Source organism: Rhipicephalus microplus, chromosome X, assembly GCF_043290135.1.
Source record: "Rhipicephalus microplus isolate Deutch F79 chromosome X, USDA_Rmic, whole genome shotgun sequence".
Taxonomy (NCBI): Eukaryota; Metazoa; Arthropoda; class Arachnida; order Ixodida; family Ixodidae; genus Rhipicephalus; species Rhipicephalus microplus.
In genome coordinates, this window is record NC_134710.1 from 355,996,494 (window position 1) to 356,015,881 (window position 19,388).

At 42.4% G+C, this 19,388-nt stretch overlaps 1 protein-coding gene across 2 annotated transcripts in view; it reads right to left on the minus strand.

Annotated features, from left to right (window-relative positions):
* LOC119161140 (growth hormone-inducible transmembrane protein) overlaps window positions 1-12,188 on the minus strand; it is a 49,862-nt gene extending 37,674 nt beyond the window's left edge. Inside the window, exons 1-2 of one of the 2 annotated variants that reach the window (XM_037413490.2) lie at window positions 12,052-12,188; window positions 5,453-5,706 (exon numbers count right to left, since the gene is read on the minus strand). In XM_037413490.2, coding sequence (XP_037269387.1) covers window positions 5,453-5,663 — 211 coding nt within the window. In that variant the 5' untranslated portion in view covers window positions 5,664-5,706; window positions 12,052-12,188. Of the gene's footprint in view, window positions 1-5,452; window positions 5,707-11,946 lie in introns of both variants that reach the window. The other variant, XM_037413489.2, reaches the window with a different exon arrangement.
* Window positions 12,189-19,388: the final 7,200 nt, after the last annotated feature.

Sequence of the window (19,388 nt, forward strand, 5' to 3'; positions counted from 1 at the left end):
CCCTATGTTCTGGCTTGCTGCATCCATGCAAATATTAGTGCTAACGTTCCAAATTGCACGAGTTTTTGATTAAAGAAGCAACATCTGAAGAAGTTCCATATTTTGAATTGCGATAACATGCACCTTTATGAAAAGTATGGCGCTTCAATATCTGTGCGCATGAGAAATTAAATACGTAAAACACGAAAGATAAAAATTATTCGTCATATTTTTGTGACAAAAGATGGAGCAGGCCAGATATACAGCCTCTCAACGTTAGAAGAATGAAAAGCTTCATTTAGTATCGGGTGATGTCACCTCCAGCGTCGAGTACAGCGTTCATCCTTTCAGGTGGAGATATGTCGAGAGCTACCGTGAAGGATGAATCGCACGTAAGGGGAGATGCTACTCGAAGACACTTTATTTTTTAATATTCACCGTAGAGCAATAAAACTTGAGTTGCTTATGGAACTTTTTATGCTGATTTCAAATATATAACTAGTTTTCTTGCAGGTTGTTTACTTTTACCTCTGCAACATGACAAAGTGAAAACTTTAACCCTTTTGCCCTCCCCTCTTCCCATCCCTAAACTTCTGTAATTTTTTACCATACATAGTTCATAATGTTTCAAATAAAGTGAAGAATGCAAATAACTAATCAGGAAGCACATACAAAATATGTAATAGGTGTGAAAAATAAGAAATGTAAGAAGTCCATATTTCACCTACCCTAGTAAATGTTTACATAGAATTTTTTTATTATACAAGAAAATATTGAAATTTAAACTTAATAACTGCATGTGGCATACTTTGGAAAAAATTTGGGCGAAATTTCATGCAGATCTTAGCACTAAAAGGGCCCGAAAAAGGAGGGGCACATTGGAAAAAATGGCAAAGTTTGTGTTTTGAGAAAAAAGAGTTTTAAAGATAAAATTGAGTTTTTATTTATGAAAGATAATATTAAATCTGATGAAATTTGCACACCAAAAAGAACAATCCTTGTAGTGGCCACTGCGACTAAAATACACCAGCACCAATACTTAGTCTCTCTCAGCTTTTTCCAGCCGACTCTTCACACACATTTCCCTCACAGACAGGGCCATGAAACGCTTGCCAAACTCCCGCTCCATCTGGCAGAGCCTTGTGGCAACTGCAAGCTAGGAAGAAGTTCGACAGGACTGTGAAATCCAAACTAAGTCCAGTGTCATGCCATTTTGCAGCCATGTTTGTGCCACATACTGTCGTACATAATGCCAATGTCATCCTTGCTAAGTTGTCTCACTGAGAGCTCTTTCGACCTCGCAAGATAGGCGCTGACGTCATCCATTGCCGCATCACGAACTTTCCGGCTGACGGGTGTGAATGACTTTTGATGCATTGGTTTTGATTTTGATGCATCGGCCGCAAGTTTGGCATTGATCGCAAGATGGTTTGATTTTGATGCATTGGTCGCAAGTGAAAGCCACACAAGGGCTTTCACTTGCGAGCAATGCTTTTTTGCTTCATAGCAGAGATAATTACACGAGAAAAGCATTGTTCAGCTGAGCTGCTCGACAAGACATGGACCCCGCAAATAGGCTTCACAGCACGTACAGGTGCACAGTGGCCAATGGCAGTCCCCGATCCGTACCACGTGATAAGCCAGTCGCGGCGCTCGAAAAACGCGCAAAAGCGTGCTTCTTTTAATTATTTCTTGCGCCACATCAGCGAGGGAAACTGTTGTTGCTTGAAGAGTGAGGCTCGACTCTTCGATTAATGCGATCAACAAAGGCGAGCGGCGGCGCATTATCGGCGGCAAGGTGCTCGAAGACTGCACACTTTGGACCTTTTAACAGGCACCTTGTGCTCTTTAGATGCAATTTTAAAGCATTTCCAGTTAAGTCTCGACCTGTACTTTTTTTTTTTCATAACAGTAGAGGTACTAATATTATCAAAACAGGCCAAAATTAAAAATTGATAATTTTGAAAAAAACTCGCGTTTTTCGACCCACATCTCCCCTTAATTAAGCCATTCCCACTCTTCGTTTATGGAAGCCTAGAGGTCATTCATATATTTGACGCAGAAAGTTTGGCGAGAGAAAGAGAAGATTTCATTCTGTCTCACACAATTTTAATTAAGTTCAAGTCAGGTGACTTGGGGAGAAGGGGCACATCAGCACCGTCACGGTCTTCAGTGGCCTGTTAACCACGGCAGCGACTGCACGCTCACTGTATTTTTAAGTGTAGAGCTCGACTATGAGAAGCTTTTCACCCTCAGGTGCCCTGGCCGTGCCACATATAAAAGCTGGCACCACGAAAAATTCATTCAACGAAGAATTACGCCCGCAGCTGTGGAATTCTGTAAAAGCGATAACAAAGCCCATCACTTGCATAACCTATAGTGTCAATGCTCACAGAAATGTTAGTCGTAAGCTTAAATTTGCAGAACTCTCGTACCAGCCGGCTGCCTTTGATAACAGACAAAAAAACTAGTGCTTCATTCATTGAGCACAGCCGGCTTCTTCCAACCCCTAAAACATAGCACGGCGCTAGCGCCGTGCTATGTTGGTCGCGCACTCTCCCTAACAGTGGACAGTACTGTACATGCTATGGTGGCTTAACGTGATTGCTGCCCTCGCTACCGTGTCCCGACTCTACCGGCAATATCAACAGACCACCAGTTTCATTCTGCACGCTTCATGACACTGAACTGCTATGCCAGCACCGTACTTCCCATTGTCCCGCAAAGCTGGCGGAACTCCACATTACCAGTGGCGAGTACAGAAGCCACTGCAACATGCTTATGATGATCCATACCGGGCCATCCATTTTACATACAAATACACAGCATACCTACACAGCCTAGTGTTTCTACAACAATAATGACATCGACACATGTGCAGATAGGAAACATGCGTGATTGTTGCATCGGTCTGTCACACAAACCTTTCTGCTATTGTCGTGATCCCCCTGTTGGCCACACAATGAAACGCCGGACCTTTCAACTTCAGCAACACATTTATGACACAATTCACAACACGCGAGGTGGCTGTCCCGTTGGCAGAACATCGCATACCGGTAGTCGCAGTAGGTAGCGTCCCCAACTTTAGTCGCAGACAACGTCGTCTGCTCTGGCTCCCTAAACATGGTGGCTTGAAGCAGTGCCTGTGAAAAGCACTTGGGGCGCATGCCCTTTTACAAAAAGGGTCTATTTCAATTTCTGTGCAAGTGACAGGCAGCTCTAATGAACGACATAAGCGAAGTGCAGCCTTCATTAACGCACCATACTTGGCACTTTTGCATCAGTGCAAAAATATTCATTGCTGTATGGCAAAACACACAATTTCCTGCTGATACTCATTGTTTCTGGGCTTGCTCTAGCTCTCACATGACAGTGTAGAATCATTGGCTGACTTGTGCGGCACAAAAGCCTCCGAAGAATGTGGCAACCAATTGTAGCAGGAAGGCCACGTTGTGCTACAGGATTCTCGTATGGCTAAATGTAAGCTCTGTTTTGATTGTAACCAGACAATCAAGCCTGACACATCCCTCGGTGAGTGAATACGAAAAAGTAAGGTGATTTCTGTTGTCTGCTGCTATTTTGAATGTACAAGTTCAATATATTTTGTTTTGATGTGTCTAATTCCAAAACCCTTGTTGCATTAGTTATAGGACGATACAAAAAAACTCTTTGCAATGCTGAATTCGGCAGATAAAATTTGGAGACAGGGCCTTTTCAGAAGTGGTAGGGGTACAACAGCCAAAATACAATTTGGAGCAATTTTTCGAAGCAACAAATTGCTATTTTTGGAGCACCAAAATCCAAATTCGGAGCAGGTTATGAGAAATAACCCCCCCCCCCCCCCCCCGAATTCATTATTTTATCCTTAAATACCAAATTTGCAGAAGTATGAAAAAGAAGCCGTACATTTAGAAAAGAATATGTACAAGCCATTCAACATCCCCTAATTTTTGTAGTGTGAGTAAGAGCCCTGCCATTTAAATAAATAGTATTTTGAATCACCCCACTGAGCAAATAATGATAACGTCCACATTAGAAAATTGCCGTGTTTCACTCTGCAAATTCGAATGTGCATCTGCCAAGCCGGCGATTTCGAAATTCATAGGACTCATGGGGGTGGCGGAAAAAAAAATCTGGCACAGTTTTTTTAAGGCACCAGAAATGTCACACACTACTCCAAATGATTGCCAGTGACTTTTTCAGACGTCATCGATTCCACTAGTACTCAGAAATGCGTCGTATACACATGAGTAATTGAACGAAATTTGCTGTGTCCCATGATTAATGCTAACAGCCCCTTCAAATTTTCAAATTTGAAATGCGCTTTCCGCAGGGCACCGATGTACTGCGGCAAAGGTGCATTAAGCAGTGTTGTGCACAAGTACACCCCTCCCCCCCTTTTTTTTTTCGTTTTTCGCGACGGATTAGGTTTAGAGCACAACCTCTTGGTTCAATTGCGACACACGTTCGACCAGAAAAAGTAACAACATTGTGCGCTTGTCGGCCTGGCGACGGCACTAAATATCTGTCGCCGGGACGACGCAACTTCAAGACAAAAATGTTTCATGCGCCGTCCCTATGGCAAACAACGTGGTCGCCGGCAATACCAATTTTCGCAGCACGTCACATCTGTATGTGCGTGGGAAACGCGGCATACGCTTCCAGCTTTTAGTTGCTAACACGCCATAGCCACGTTCACCCCAAGACCAAGAAGCTCATATTTCCCGTGAAGTGTTGGTGACGACGGCGACGCTTTTTTTGTCTTCAAAGTGCATTGTCCCGCCGACATGTATCTGCAGCAGTCAGCGGACTGGCGGCGCGCGGCTTTGTTACTTTATCTGGTCGATCGCATGTGGCGAGCGGCCTGACCTAACAAGAATATATCTTACACCGTGGTTTAGGGTCTGCGTGCTTTGATTAATTACGGAAACTGTAGATAGCCAACGTGGCCACAGTTTCTCACTGAAATAAGCACAACTGAGAAAGCTTTGAGGCTGGTCGAACATTTTGGCGCAGCTCGGTGCAAAAATTGGGAATTCCATCAAATTGCCGCAGCTGTTACACCCCTGCAGTGGACTACTGTGTACAGGGGTGACAGAAAAAAGTGCCCACAGTATGGTGCACTAATGCTCCCCTGTTTGCATTTTCTTTTCATTGTGCTCTTAGCAATCTCAAAAATATGTAGTCGTCCTTGAACGTGTATCATGCTTGACTCTGGTGTCTTTTTTTCTTACCAACCACGCTACAATCGCTTGAAAATAGATGCAAACAACAGGGTGGCTAGATGCCCACTGTTTACTTTCCATCACAATAAAAGATTACATGATTAGTTTGCTTTCTTTTCCAGTTTTAGGACACTCAGTCTCCCTCCTTGCATTTTATTATCCAGCAAAGAGGCATTATTCTCCATGGGGATGACATATGGGGGTACATTTTGTAATTTACAGATGGCCAGCTTAATGAAATGGCTCACCTGAATCACCAGCGGGGGCCATGACTATCTCGCGAAGGGTACGGCGCTTGGGGGTAGCGGCCTGAAAGCGGGCCGACCGTGTTCGTGTTGACATATTCATAGTCTTCTGGGTCATCGTAAGCCATCGCAATGGTGCTGGTCCAGGTGCAAAAGCCTTGGCAGATGCCCTGGCAGCAGCGGGCAAAAGGCAGCACTTCCACACCACCAGCATGCTGGCCTTATGAAGTTGCTACTGCTCTTAACAAATGCCCTCTCTGCATTGAAATCGAAAGCAAATGTACTACTGCATGCAGTAAAAAAAAACAAAAACTACAGCACACGAAATGACAAAAAGTCAAACAAAGAATGTCGTTAGAACAAACTTCACAACAAAAAGCTTGTCTAAATCAGGGCCGCTATCATGATAAAACTAGTGCACATCAGAAGGTTGGCTCTGCAACATACCTCGTTTAACAACTTTTAACCACTTCAAGCCTCCAAGATAGTCTGTTCCGTTCCCACAACACAGCAGGATAGTCAAAAATAGAAATTGCAAAATATCTTTCAAACCAATATATTTTTCAGTACAGTCTTTTCCAAGTGCCATTTTTACTTTAGAATAGCTTTATGTATTGCAAGTTATATTCCTGCTATAGTGTTTCTAAATTCAAAAGAAAGCAAAAAAATTATGCCATCCTCCCATCCTGATTCACTTTTACACTCTAAGCCTTTAGCTTTTTATAGGTGACAAAAATACAGCTGGTAAACTAACCTAGCTTTCCATAAATTAAGAACTTACATAGGACAAGAAAGTCTTTTCAACTTGGCATGTAACCACACATTAATTGATAAATGAGAACATTTATTTACTGATAATGCTATGCCACTGTACATATGCGTGCATACTCCTCTTATTACATATACAGCTCATGCTGCCTATTACTAGAAATAGAAGCATAAAGTTATTTATTTTTACTGCACAGATATGTTAAAAGGTATTGTGGCAAATAAGTGAGTGACCAAAGTGGCAAGGGCCTAAGATTGGGCTCCTATTGCTGCTTCATCCTAAATATTGATTGAGATAGTAAGCGGAGCCGTCTGTTTTTGAACAAAAAAATCTAGCATCAAATTTAATTACTTCCAATGTACTGTTATGAGCACTATGACAAGGAACACATTTGTGCATGGCAAAAGCCTCAAAACCAACACAGCATGATTTGTGGCAACCACCGTCTGAAACAAAGCAGAAAGGGCGCCACGATCCTCCTAAGTCTGCATGCCCACCTCACTATTGCCGAAATAAAACTGCCGCTGAGTGCACAACAGGGGTCACACGTGAGTATAGGTCGTGTATTCTAAGCAGAGTGTAACCAGTTTGCACAAAATACTGCTTTTCTGTTCACTTGTGTGTGTGCTTGTACAACATAAAATCAAGATTCTGTAAAACACGATTTTAAAAAATGGTACTGCTTTTATCTGCATTTGAGTGCTGCAATATCAAGCCAATATTTGCGTGATATATTTAGCACATCGCAAAAAGCAGATGTGTTCGGAGTGACAGCTATTCGTGAAAAAGCCTCACCCTTTCCACCTTATCTTTGACATCGCCATCAAAGTATCTGTTAAAGCAGGGTTTCAGGCTATTAGCTACATAGTTGCATGTACCCAGTCATATAGTTTGCAGTTGCATCTTCCATGCTTCAAGGTTATCTATAAACACAACCTTAGACAATTAGTCACAGATGAGCAAGAACGAATGTAGAGGTTTGGTCATGTTGGCAGCACAAAGCATAATCGAAACAGTGAAATAAAGAATCACTGAAACCCACGCATGGCATCGTGAGCGTATTTCAGCCTATATGATGCCTTTCCTGCAGAGCTAGTTTTGATGCAGACCTCAGTGCGTGTTTCACAAAAAGCACCGGGACGCAGACATGTAAAAGACAAGATACATTCAGAAGAACTTTTCGTTAGGCTAGTTGGGAGTGCATTTTTAGCATAAAAATAATCTAGTGTAAATACGGCACACACACACTGGAAACTCAAAACACGTACGGCACTCACTTAAAACTGCTTACTCATCGTATGAATACTGAAATTCTTATACTCTATGTGTCGCATATGCGCATTACCACCATCAAAACCATCCACACATCATATTTATAAAATTCGGCAGATTCTACGTACCCTGGGAATCTACGTAATGAGAAGCATGTGGAGGGAAGGTGTTCGTGTTGCAATTATTTTACCGAGTGACACATTATAAAATGACACTAAATATATGTACAAACGTTGCACACACAGACATATGAGTGGGCACGGCAGCACTGCGAAAGCAATGCCGCCTAATATGCCGCTTCTGTAGCTCGAACAGGCTTTCTTCGTCTGCGGATCACTACAAGCTGGGGCATACAGCGCATGCGTAGAAGGACCAGCTGCTGACACCGCTGTTATCGACCACAGACACATCGTCGACGCTACCCTCGAGCGCAGGCACCCTGGAACGCGCATAGAGCGGTTCTTCGCGGGACCTATAAAGTTGGACCCCCTGCCAGCAGCTTTCAGTGGGCATGGCAGCATTGCGAAAGCAATGTCGCCTAATATGCCGCTTCTGTTGCTCGAACAGGTCAGTTTTTACTCAGAATACTGTTACAAAACTGACAACAGATTTGTTGTTGTGCTGCCATGCCCAAGTGTACTGTTTGTTCTCTGATGCAAAAAAGAAAGCTTCAGGCATGTGCGCAACTTCAACAAGGCCGATGATACAAGCATAATTGATTACTTGTCGTTTTCTTTGGATGCGTTTAGTGAGAAAAGTGACATCAATAAAATGTGAATAAGGTATAAAGAAGTTGTCACGCTATGTATCAACAAATTTGTGCTCTCGCAAAAAAAGAAACAAAATAAACAGAATCTTTGGATGAATAGGAAGATAATACATTTGAAGCGTGCCATTACCCGCCAGAGGGCAAAAAGTAAACAAAGATCAATCCAAGAAACGCAAGTTATCAAGACTTCTGCGTGCTGAACTGAAAGAATCAAAAACAAAGTATTACGAAGAAATATTGCCGACATTTATAAAATCTTTCCCCCATCGTTTTGGCGTCACTTATCTCAGAAGGAAGACCACTCAAGACACGTGCATTCTCTTGTTGTCAATGATGAACTGGTGACAGACTGCTCTTCAATCGCTTACCTACACAACAGATTTTTCCAGTCAGCGTTTACTGCTTGTCCTGATAATGGTGATGCATCCACGCCACTTCCTTCTCCGTTGTCAGTTATGCCTGACGTTCAGATCACTTATGAAGGCATTGTATCATTATTACTGAACATGAACGTGAAAAAGTCGATCAGACCAGATGGCATACCAAATGATTTACTGCGAAGGTATGCGGAATGGGTTGCGCACTATTTATACATAATATATAATGCCTCAATAGAGAAAAAGCGTGTCCCAAACGACTGGCTTATGGCAAAGGTCGTGCCAACGCATAAAGGTGGAGACCAACAAAAGGTGGAAAATTACTGTCCAATTTCCCTCACCTGTGTATGCTGCAAGCTTTTAGAGCATATTATATCCAAAGCTATGTATACGTATCTTGAGGGCACAAAAACATTTTTTCCTAATCAGCATGGTTTTCAGCATAATTTATCCACTGTAACCCAATTAATAGAAACAGTCGATGACTTCACGCGTGCCTTAAATAATAGTGTTCAGATTGACGCAATATGTCTCGACTTCTCAAAAGCCTTTGACAAGGTTCCCCACAGGGAGTTAATAAGTTAGCATACCTAGGCATAAATTATAACATAATACAGTGGATAAGTGCGTACCTGACAGGCAGAACACAATATGTAGAAATAAACGGCTTCAAATCTGAGTTATTAGGCGTTACCTCAGGGGTACCGCAAGGTTCAGTTTTAGGACTGATATTATTCTTAACTTACATAAATTACATTTCATGCGGCATAGATAGAAGTAGTACAGTGCGACTTTTTGCAGACGACTGCCTAATTTATAAAGAAATACACAGTGAAGCTAACCAAAAAACGTTTAATGATATTCTTGATGCTGTCAGTAAATGGTGCACTGAATCTAAAATGGAAATAAATCAAACAAAAACAGTTGCTTTGCGCGTCACAAACAAAAGTAAGCGTGTCTTCTATTCCAATTACACTCTATGTTCTACCTGCCTGTCTACCGTCAATGAAATAAAATATTTAGGTGTAACGATATCCAGTAATCTAAATCAGAGGAACCATTTGAAAAACATTTGTGCGGTGGCGGAGAGAAAACTATGGAACTTGCGAAGAAAATTAAGACTTGCTACGACTCTCGTTAAGCTAGCAGCATATCTTACGTATATTCGGCCAACATTGGAATATGCCAGCATTGTGTGGGATCCCTCGGAAATCGGCCTCATTAATATGCTAGAAAGAGTACAAAGGCGAGCTGCCAGGTTTATTCTTTCAAAGTACTCCTCGACTGAGTCAGTAACAGAAATGCTTCGCGCTCTTCAACTGCCCACTTTAGCTGAACGACGGCAATTGGCAAGGATGAAGTTCTTGTGTTTATTGTAAAAAAATAAATTAAACATAAACACAACAAAATACTTAACGCCACGCCGCAGAAAAAAACCTAAGAAGTGTAAACGATTACACATACGAAGTGCCACAACAGTGTGTCAATGTTTATGCGAATTCATTTTTTCCAAAAACAATTCGTCAGTGGAATGCTTTGCCATTACCACTGGTTCATTGTGATTCACTGGAAAAATTTGAGAAAGGGCTCAAAGATATTTTTCTGTAAGCATGGTCTACTATGTTAATTTGTTGCAATTCATTTGTATGCTTAATACGACTGCACTGTTTTTCCTTCAGCCTCAATGCCGGTGTTTCCAATGTATGTCATGTAACATTTCCAAGTTCAAGTGTTGCTGTTTAAATTGCTGTATGATTTGAATGTATTGATGTTTGTTATTCTTAGTATGTCCCACCCCTGTAACAGCCGAAAGGCTAACAGTATTTGGAAAATAAATAAATAAATATGCTTAACCGTCGCAGATGTTCTTGTAACCAGTTGTTTGCACTTGCACAAGGATGACAACAGGAACACGAGCATTAGCAACACCAGAAGCCATAACTGATATGAAGTGCGGGTGCTCACTAAGATGATTGGCCAGGACACTGCTACATATACCGACTTCAGCTGATGCCACCTAACCCCAAAAGACGTTAAGCCGACATGACAGCTCTATGATAGGAGTACGTATGTACAGCTTATAAGATTGGATAGTCAGAACTGCAGTTGACGTTTCACAAACATTACGGTCTACTTGAAAACCAGGTCCGAGGCTTGGCCTCGCTCTGTAATAGAATACTTGATTGTCGCGCAGAATGCTGGGGTTTGAATTCTGCTGAGACCCTGACTTTTATTCTTTGCATTCATCAGGTCAATGCTGCCGATGTCAGCTTTTTCTTATAGCTTAAGCATCAAAATTACCCATGTCTGTTCTTGCCATTCCTGGGTAAATACTAAATGTCAATCATCTGTGGCACATACCCGCCCGATGGTATACTGTCTAAGTGACGACATACGTGACGGGATTGTGAAATTACTCATGTCTTGACTTGCGTGTCACATTGGCCAAACCGTCTTACCCTCCCATTCTAATTTTGAACCAATGTTAAGGGGGTGATCACGAGAGCACCCAGACGTAAGCAGCTAGATAGATAGATGCCAAAGTGCTTGCAGTATGCTATGAATTATTCGCATTTTATATACTTGTCACAGGCCAGAATTAATCAACCGCATTTGGCTGGTAAAGAGTGACAAAAATGGGGCACTTAAGCAGCGGTGTCCATTCTTTTCTGAGAAAAAGGTATCTAATACCTCACGTGCTCTCTTTCTTGTGCTTCTGCCAAGAATGTGCGTCTGAGAAAGACCTGACTTACACCCACACGTAATCAGACGCACATTGCTGTCTTGACTGCGCTCGATTATTTTTACACCGCAATTATGCATCAAATCGCAAACATAACGCACCAACAAGGCAAATAGTCAACGCTCGCTGAAGACAGGAAATCATCTATTGCATTCCCAGGGCTAATCGGAGGACCGAAATAAAGGTCAACTAACGGACAAAATGTCAGTTTCACACGTACAATGAATTCTAAATACACACATATCAACTATACCGAGAAAAGCAGCACTAAAAAGCCAAGATAAATTGAAAATCATGCGAGATGATGCAAGTGTCGACACGAATACAAATGCGAATCAAAGACGCATTAAGGGCTAACATGCGCCATTTTTGCTACCAAAGCAAAGCAATGCAGCAAATCACACAGGGATATGGTATATTTATCGGTACACACAAATAGACGTAGCGAAAGCGTCTAAAACTAATAATAGGTCGGGAATAAGTCGAAAGCGTGGTGGCTAGGGAGAGGCCAAGCAATCATGCAGCAGGGATGGAAACAGCAAAGTAACCATAAAAACATTTCCTTACACTGCTATAGTCGATCTTAAAGCGTTGAGAATCGAGCAAGAGCTTGGGAAAAAACAGAACGCAGAGCAAAACTGCGAACCGAAAGTTCGCGAACAGCTAGAATACCTCAGCAAGCTCGTTCCTGTTGATGGTTTGATGGCTGTGACGATGGGACTGGATGGGCCGTGTGCGCCGTGGCGGTTTTGACCGGCGGTGGCGTGGCAGTCGTTCCGAGTTGGTGGCGGGTGGCGGCGCCAGTGGACCGAAACTGCAAACTTGAAAAGCTATTCTGCGTCGTTTTCTAAAGGCTGAGAGAACTACATAAACAGAAGTCAGATAACTGGCAAAAGTTTTGTAAATGTTCTTTTTTCAGCACCAGATACTGAAATTTTTAAGGCGGAGACTGCTGCGCCGCCCGGCGCACAAGCCACTCCCCCCCCCCTCCCCCAGAAACGACTGCTGCGCCGCACAGAAGTGACATCAGGCAATTTTCTGGTTAGGCGCTTTGCTTGAATAGTCGGAGTGTCTAGCGGTGCGTCTAGACGTAACGATAAAAGCAATACAAGTAACTTTCAAACCTGAAAGTAAAAAAATTAAAAAAAATATGTTAGGTCCAGCGTGACAACAATACAAAATAGACTTGTTAATCGCTGTAAACCAATTGGTGGTTGTGGCCTTGTCGGTTAGAGCGGCACAATATGAGCTAGTGAGGTCGGTGGCCAAAGGGGGGGGGGCAATTATTAACGCGATAGCGTTAAAGGGCTCGTGTCGCAGAAAACCCGCCGCCGGTGTCGGCCGCGTTGGTTGTGAGCGAAAAATCATCTGTGCGTCTGTGACCAAAATATCAAGTAATCGAGATAGCCGCGGGAGACCGCTACTTGCCCATGCGTGCGCGTGCGATCACACCGAAAAAAAAAAAAAAAAACGCGCATTCGAAGAAAAAAAAAAAGTGCTCAAGGTCACGAGGGGTGGTAGTTTCTTGCCCTGCCACTCCTCCCTGCTTAGCTTCCAGCGTTTTCGTCGGGACGAGAAAAGAGATTATGCAATTGCAGCATGCGACAAACCTTTGTAACTCCACTCGCACTGTATGAATTCTTAAAATTTTTGCGGCGTTGAATTCATGAGGCAATAAGCTCTTCTAGTGAATTCATTCCATGGTTACTTGAAAAAGTGTTCCAGGGCCCCTTTAACGCATTTTGTTCGACAGTTGTCACGACGAAAACGAGCCCATTCGCCGATATTAGCGCGTGCTGGTTCAATCTACTGTGTGCGTGTTTGTGTGCGTGCGTGTGTATGTAACAAAACATAAGAATAAGTATGCACTTAGTAGCTGAAGGGTGCACTAGGGGCCGTATTTTGCTGTCGCGTTCAACTCTTAAAGGCAAAGCTTAAGGTTCCCCCAATTTTTTCAATTCATGTACAGTGTATTAATACATTTCTGGAGTTACACGTATACTGTGACCACAATGTGAACATGTGCCCCGCCACAGTGTACTGCTCCGAAAGGTTCGGCCACCCGGGATTCTTTGATGTGCATACACCGTTTAGCATCCATCAAAATTCGAGCACTGTGGCTATGAGTAGAAAGGAGGGTGGAATGAGCTCAATGGGTATTTGCGTGGACTCGGTGCTCAGCAATTTGAAATAAGAATTGCGTCAACATGTATTTTGTTAAATTGTATTTTTTCGAGGTGGTAAACTTTGTATGTGCATGATATGCTATGTCTTCGAAACTGAGACAGCACTATTTGTAAATAAATAAGATGAAGACATGCTGCTACCACATTAACTGCTTCTCTTTATCGGGGAAGCAGAATTTTTTTAACTTTTTTTCAAAATTCAAGGGACAAGTTGTCTATCCCACCACCAACTCTTGAGTCTTGAAGGTAGCGGTGCCTCAACGCACCAAACTCACACACATACTCACGCACATTCACTGATTGACTCCCGCGCTATCCAGAGAAGACGTGGCCGGCATGCATGCGCTCACCTCATGCGCATGACATGAAAAGGCGCAGTGGCACCACGAGAAGTCCTAGCTGCTGTCCATGTCGTTTTGGAGCGCCGAAACAGCAGCCGCTGCCTGCCGGTCGCGCTACTAGATCATATTCTAGTTCACTATAGACTACCCCCGTCGTCGAACCCATCGTCCAACTTTGCAGAGAGGAAAGGCGTTTGTGCAAGATGATAAAAATGGAAAAGATAGAGTGAGTGACGGAGAGAAATATGTACAAAAAGTATTGCCCCGAGTTTTCCTACACTGAGGCACTGAAACCAGCATCAGCAGCTCGCACCAATTCAACTGTATAACGGTGTCTAACCACCACAACGCCCTGCCCAACGGAAGTGATGGGTCACACAGTATATTTGTCGAAAAAGATCAAGGACGAGAAGGAACGTCAGTGCATCACACAATGATGTTCACCACGTCCCGACGACTAAAGTATACTAGAATGTGAGCGAGGAGGAATTGAGTCCAAAGAAGTGCCGAGCTGGTTAAAGGCCATTCTTAAAAAGATGAACGGCGCTAATACAAACAGGGACACAGAGAAAGTAAAGTACAGCACATCTCCTTTACTGTGTCCTTGTTCGTATTAGCGCAGTTAAACATTTCAATAATGAACATTTAACCAACTAGCACAACCTGGTGCTCTTCTGCAATATGGCGAAAGGTCGATGACCCCGAAACATTTATCTGCAGCTTCTGTCATAAACACGCGTATCCGATATATGTTGGCTCCGCCCAGAAGCAGAGACATGCCACACCTCTATTGCAACTTGTCCAGCGGCTATATTTCATGCCAAAAACATCGTGTATAAAAATGATGTTCACGGCGATTCCCACTGGATTTCTGGAAACCTGAATACAGCGCATGCGGGCACCGGTGCCGTAGTACCTACAAGACAAATGGGAAGCCTTGCGCCCCCAAAGAGCAATCACCTGGATAAAAAATTTTGGCTGACAGGAACGTTCCCAGATATGCGTCCGCCATGATGCATTCCCGGGCTGCTCATAACACTGGACGATGGACACCGTCAAGAAAAGCCCCATCCACGGTGATTTTTCTGACTACATGGCTCCGACGAACAGCGTGGTTAATTAACGAGTTGTACATAAATGAACAGCTTTCTGCCCATCGTAAGAAATATTACGCGAAGCCATGGTGTCTTCCTCTTTTTGATAAGTGCGTAGTTTTGCATCACCGTTGTGACAAGACTAGAGAGATTGTTGAGGCGTTGGAGACAGCTATGGAGGGAATCGAATGCGTCAGCATGTCTGCTGTAATCGAAGAATGTTTGGCATAACGACATTTCCTACGTTTATTTTGCGCACACACACACACACACACACACACACACACACACACACACACACATACACACACACACACACACACACACACACACACACACACACACACACACACATATATATATATATATATATATATATATATATATATATATATATATATATATATATATATATATATATATATATATATATATATATATATATATATATATATATATATATATACAATAATAACGAGATCTAATAAACAATATCGCGAAATAATGCGCATAAAATCTAGAATCTAATCGCGCAAGTAAATGACCCCAAGCACGGGGTTGACAGTATCTAATAAGTAAAGTATTCGTCTAAATGCCAAAAAGGCGCTGCTGCACCTGGCGTGCAGCTTGTGGCAGTTTGCTCGTACGAAATGCAAATATCAGATAGAGTAGGCACGCTAAAATATCCATGCAGCATTTAGGTGCGAAAACGTATTGCCTGCAAACAGCCGAGAATAGGCTGCTGCCACTGTCACGCGTGTACCTCCCGACACAAATCAGCCAAATTTCTCACAGCACACGCACGTGCGAGAAACATACGCAGGTTTCGACAGCCGAACACAGCCTCGTCGCGCTGGTGTCCATGAATGAACCGTGGTGTCCGTGAACCGCGGGTGAGCGAAACACCCGCGGTTCACGGGGAGGCACTAAAACCAATGTTAAAATTACGCACGAACACACGTTAATCGTACTTGCAGAACCACGAACCGAAGTCGGGGCCCAAAGCGCTCACCGTGGTTGTCTCGCGTTCATGAAGCGCAACAAACTATTCGCTGATCAAATGCATGCGCAAATAAATGCATATGGCACAAAGAAAGTTCAGAAGTTCAAAACTCTGCTGGCGTTCTCAAAAATCCACTTGGTAGATATATACCCATCAAAAAGACTCGCCTTCACGCGGTGCTATTGTGGTGCAATGGGCAAGACATCTGCTTCACGTGCATAAGGTCCCGAGTTCGATTCCAGTGTGGTTTGCAGGTGTAGATAATTGTAATATTCTTAATATCAGTATTGTTTATTTTTCATCGATAGTTTGATGAAGGACAGCTGCAGGTAAAAGAGCTGCTCTCCGAAAGAGGCAGCTTGACGAAGGCCCAGAGCCACCTTTTAGCACGACAGCAGGGGCAAACAATCAGCAATGTGAAGTCAACAACTATAACACCAAATGAATAAAAAATAAATGAAGATATAAAAATCAAGTCAAAATTCTAAAAACAGCAACCATAGTAACACAGCAACTACAAAGAAATCTTAAAAACTAAACATGTGTATATCGCGCAATTAAATCTGTGTACAGTGTGAAAAATCTATGCCAGCTTTCACATATTTATTAAGTAACGTAGGAACAAAGTAGGATAACTTATCTGTGGAGTAGTTTGTTCTCGAAGTTTTTATTTTCCATGTTTCTTTATTTAGTGTTTCAAACAATGTAATATTTGGCTGCAGTTCTGAGAGGTCGTAAAAAAATGTCGACTTTCAATTCACGCCTGATTGCCAATGCTAACTTAAAATTGTAGAGACCATGTACGGGTACTATTCCAGCCTGTTGAAACAATTTGCTTGTGTGAGCATCATACGGCAAGTTAAAAATGATTCTAATATACTTCCCCGCCCTGGTGGTCTGGTGGCTAAGGTACTCGGCTGCTGACACGCAGGTCGCGGCATCAAATCCCGGCTGCGGCGGCTGCATTTCCGATGGAGGCGGAAATGTTGTAGGCCCATGTGCTAAGATTTTGGTGCACCTTAAAGAACCCCAAGTGGTTGAAATTTCCGGAGCCCTCCACTACGGCGTTTTTCATAATCATATGGTGGTTTTGGGACGTTAAACCCCACATATCAATCAATAGATTCTAATATACTTTATTTGCATCAGGTACAGTTTTTGCAAGTTCGTGTAAGTTGTAGTCCCCAATACTTGTTGTTTTCTAATTACCTATAGCCATAATATTTACCGCCTTATCGGCGAAAAACCGCTCTCATGTGCATAAAACAATGACTTTTCCCGCATTGATGGATTTCAACTTTAAAGTCGTGGGCGAATTTTCAATCCTGGTCAACCATTTCCTCAACAGTACTTTATTGAAACATCACGTATTTTCGATGCCATCTGTTGTAGTTGCTCAATAACTTCTCTTTGTTTTTCAATTAGAATTTTTGTAAGGGAGTCACTTCCGCATAAAACATTTTTGGGGGACTTTTTTAAAAATTCAAAAGTGGTAATGCTGACGCAAGGAACAGGTCATCGGAATTTTCTTAAGTCGAACAATTTCGTCGAAGAGGCGATTCAGCGAACACACTTTGCAATATTTTTTCGCGAAGAAGAACAAATTAAAAGCCACCGCAAGCGAAACCGACACGGATATTTCCACGCCACACGTCCCAGTCATTTCGGCGACCTTCTCAAACATATTATAAAAACATTGTGCTCATTAACTGCATTGAAAACAGTGAACTGCTATAATATTTCGGAGAGAAAAAAAATTTGGTCACGTGGCAGCCTTCTGAACTTCCTGGAATGTCGTTCAAGTGTTGCTTCCAGAAATAATTATTTTGAAAGTACCACTCTTTCTCTATACGCCAAATTTGGTCTACAAGTTAAGTAAATGTTCTTGTGTAAGGTGTTCGAAGCTCAGTAATATTAGTGCAAATTTTTTGGCATATACGCCTCCAAGAATACAGCCAAAATGTGTTATGTTTGCATTTTTTCTGTCGCAATACTGCACTTTGAATCAATATCTGAGTAGTAAATGCTTACAGCACAGAAGGTATATTTTGAGAAAAAATAATTTTCGATCATTCAAGTTACAAACTTCACGAGGCACAATTACATATTTCGCAAAATCATCATTTTAGTCCATATTGAGACGCAATTTTCACCGTGTGGTGGTCCAATTAAAAGCCACCTTTATACCTAAACCAAAAACAAATAAGCAGTTTTTCATGTGCAAAATCCTATTATTACATTTTTTGTTTCAAGGAAGAAAATAATCTTTGAATTTTTTCTTTGGCACCTGTTTGGTCATACGACTGCTGCCGCCTAGAAATACCCCTTTGCCGTCAATGGGAAAGTTAAAAAAATTATTTTTTTCTTAAAAAAACTACAGCATATCCACGGAGTGAATGATGATGAGTGGGGTGAAGTGTCCGTCAGCTCGTCCGCGCTTCCGTCCGTCCGTGCATCCATCCATCAGTGTGTCTCTCCCTGCGTTGGTCCGTGCGTGCGTCTGTCCGTCCATGCGTCAAACAGACAGACAGACAGACAGACAGACAGACAGACAGACAGACAGACAGACAGACAGACAGACAGACAGACAGACAGACAGACAGACAGACAGACAGACAGACAGACAGACAGACAGACGTGGCCAGCGGGAGATTCACGGTTTTTAGGCAAAACCCTCCTAAGTTTCACCCCACTCATCATCATTCACTCCGTGGATATGCTGTGAGGTGGTTACTGCATACACGCATACATACAGGTGACGACTGACCCATGCCTTAAGGAGCTTTGCCCCCAAAATATAATGATACGTTTTGCCTTATAAAAAGAAGTGCTTATTTGCTTTTCATTTAGGTTTAAAGATGAATTTTAATTAGGTCATCACATGGTGCAAATCGAGTCTCCATATGTACAAAAATGAAGATTTTGTGATATTTGTGACTTTTTCCCTCGTAAAGTTTACCAGCTTGAGAGTACTAAATATGTTTTTCCCTCTATATATGCATTCTGTAGATTATTTTTCCGCTTCCCAGTGGAAGCGGAAAAATTTCGCTGAGCTGTTTCTTCCAGAGATGTGTCACCACGAAGCAGTGCGCAAATGCCTTGTGTCATTGTCATAGGTTCATCAACATTTTGAAGGTGTTCTAACTCACAGAAACTGAATTTTTATATTCAAAGCATTATAAAAAGTTCTACAAGTGCACAGTGAAAACAGACGGCAGGAGCAGACGAACCACATGGCAGTGGAAGAGATAAGAGCAAAAGCACCGCCCATTCGGGCAACAAATATAGCGTCTGTAGAAAGATGTATAGTGTGTTAAAAAAGAAAATAGCCGAGGAAACAGTTGATTTGTGCCATTATTGTACAAGCTTGCTTCATTCGTGCTTA